The following is a 1973-nucleotide window of genomic DNA, read 5'->3' on the forward strand; positions in this document are numbered from 1 at the left end:
CATTCTTTAGTCTTTACTTCCTCACATCTCTAATGTCCGATGTTTACGTGCATCCGCAGGACTCCACGATCATGTCCGGGACGTCCGTCTTTACGATGGTGTGCTGCGAGTTGAAGTAGACCATGGAGAGCGGCCGTTTCTGGGTGGGCACGCAACACGACGACACCGCCGTGTGAATGCCGTTTGGCTTCAGCTGACTGAACACGGTGGCGTGGAAAGACGAAGCGATGCCCGGAGACCCCGACAGATGCTCCTGACACTGTCCCATGCAGAAGTTCATGTGGTAGCCCTCGGGCGCAATGATCCAGTCCTGCCACTGGATGTCACGAAACTTGATGTAGAAGTCTTTCTTGCAGCACACTTTGGGGTCGTCGCCGCACCGCAGCGAGCGCTTGCTCAGGGCGTGTTTGAAGGCGTCGTCTCGAAGCCGCACTTGTGCCACCAGGAACGGCTGGTGAGAGGAGTCACTGGAGGCGCCGTGGCTACACAGGTTGTGTCCTCCTTCTTCACAAAGCACCTCCAAGCGGAGACTCTGCTGGCCTCCATCCAGGAACGCCTGCAGGGTGCTGGTGATGGGGAACGTTTGCCACCCACCCCGTGCTACCTCCACGCTCCTTTGGAGCAGCAGCGTGCGATTGACATCGCCCGTCCCCGACAGGTAGATTTCGGCATTCACGCGGTCAGAGTGCGGAGAAGCATCAGCGGAGCGCACGTACAGCCACAGAGATGACTGCAGGACCTGCAGGCTGTGACCTTTCTCCTGCAGAAACTGGAACAATAAACTGGTGTCGATTCCACCGGAGACTTCATCATCTAGAGAGAAACCATAAACGAATGGTTAGAATATCCTCTAAAACACTTTGGGAACACGATATCTGAAGTATCAAAAGCTATAATGTACAGGAGGGTCCAAAGGTCTGAGTGCACTCCAGAAAATGCTTCATGTTTGCAATTGATTACAACTTTTCCCTTTAAAATAGTATTTTCAGCATTTCAATTTGAGTGAAGAAATGAACACGTTCTGTCTCTCATTTTTGCATAATAACTTCTCTTTGTTTTAAATGTTCAAAATCCTAAAATCCCAGATTTTCAATGTGGTCTCTCACTTTTTGCACGTCATATATATTTATGTGCATCTCCATAAATGTCAAGTTTGTTGTGAATCATCAACTACTCTTATTTGTAGACACTCAATGCCAGTGAAAAGTACGAGTGTATGCTACTCACCTACATCAGCGAAACTGACTATCTCGTAGGCCTGGTTACCAGTGCGCGAGCTCGGATAGTTGTTGTCCAGTTCCAGAGTCCCGTCGCGTCTCAGGCGGCCCGCGTGTAACTTGCGGAGCGCCGTCATGAGCGCGGCCCGCGGCACCGTCTGCGTGATGTTCGGCCTCTCCAGCAGGTGAAGCTTGTTCAGAATCTGTTGTTTGGCGAGTTCGACCAGGTACCGTTCCTCCGAGCCCTTCTCCATCGCCGGCATACCGCACGTCCGGCACGGGGTTGGTGCTCCAGCCGTGGCGGCCGCGCTCGCTCCCTCCACCGTGAGCGCGCTCAGCACCACCAGCGTGGACAGCACCGCGGACGCGAGCCCGCCGTGGCCCCTTTCAGCACACAGGTACGACACACACATGGTCGAGGAGATGGAGATCCACGAGAATGACTCTGAAAGCATGTTGTCCCTGTTGAAGATGCCTGAGAGCAGTTTGGAGAGATGCGCACTAGTGAGTGGACTGAGAGGAGTGAGCCGCATCTGAGGACTCAGAAGTGGGGTAATCCATCAAAAGTTGTGACACGTTTTAAGGACGCACCAATGAACGCATCAAGCACAAGTACAACAAACACTCACGCGCGGGGAGGGAGGAACGCGTGACCCACTGCACATCTGCAGCTCTCCATAAAACACACAACATACAGTATATAGGCCTACATATATATATATATAGAAACAATCTGCTCACTATATATATATATAT

The 1973-nt window shown here is 52.1% G+C and overlaps 1 protein-coding gene across 1 annotated transcript in view; it reads right to left on the reverse strand.

The window, feature by feature from the left end:
• Nucleotides 1-1749, reverse strand: part of LOC127653548 (inhibin beta B chain-like) — a 1911-nt gene extending 162 nt beyond the window's left edge. Inside the window, exons 1-2 of the mRNA XM_052140248.1 lie at nt 1228-1749; nt 1-813 (exon numbers count right to left, since the gene is read on the reverse strand). The exon at nt 1-813 is cut by the window's left edge and continues 162 nt beyond it. Of these exons, the coding sequence (XP_051996208.1) occupies nt 44-813; nt 1228-1672 (1215 nt within the window). The 5' untranslated portion in view covers nt 1673-1749 and the 3' untranslated portion in view covers nt 1-43. The remainder of the gene's footprint in view (nt 814-1227) is intronic.
• Between the last annotated feature and the right edge of the window lie 224 nt (nt 1750-1973).

The sequence above is a fragment of the Xyrauchen texanus genome, chromosome 13, assembly GCF_025860055.1.
Source record: "Xyrauchen texanus isolate HMW12.3.18 chromosome 13, RBS_HiC_50CHRs, whole genome shotgun sequence".
NCBI classification, from domain to species: domain Eukaryota; kingdom Metazoa; phylum Chordata; class Actinopteri; order Cypriniformes; family Catostomidae; genus Xyrauchen; species Xyrauchen texanus.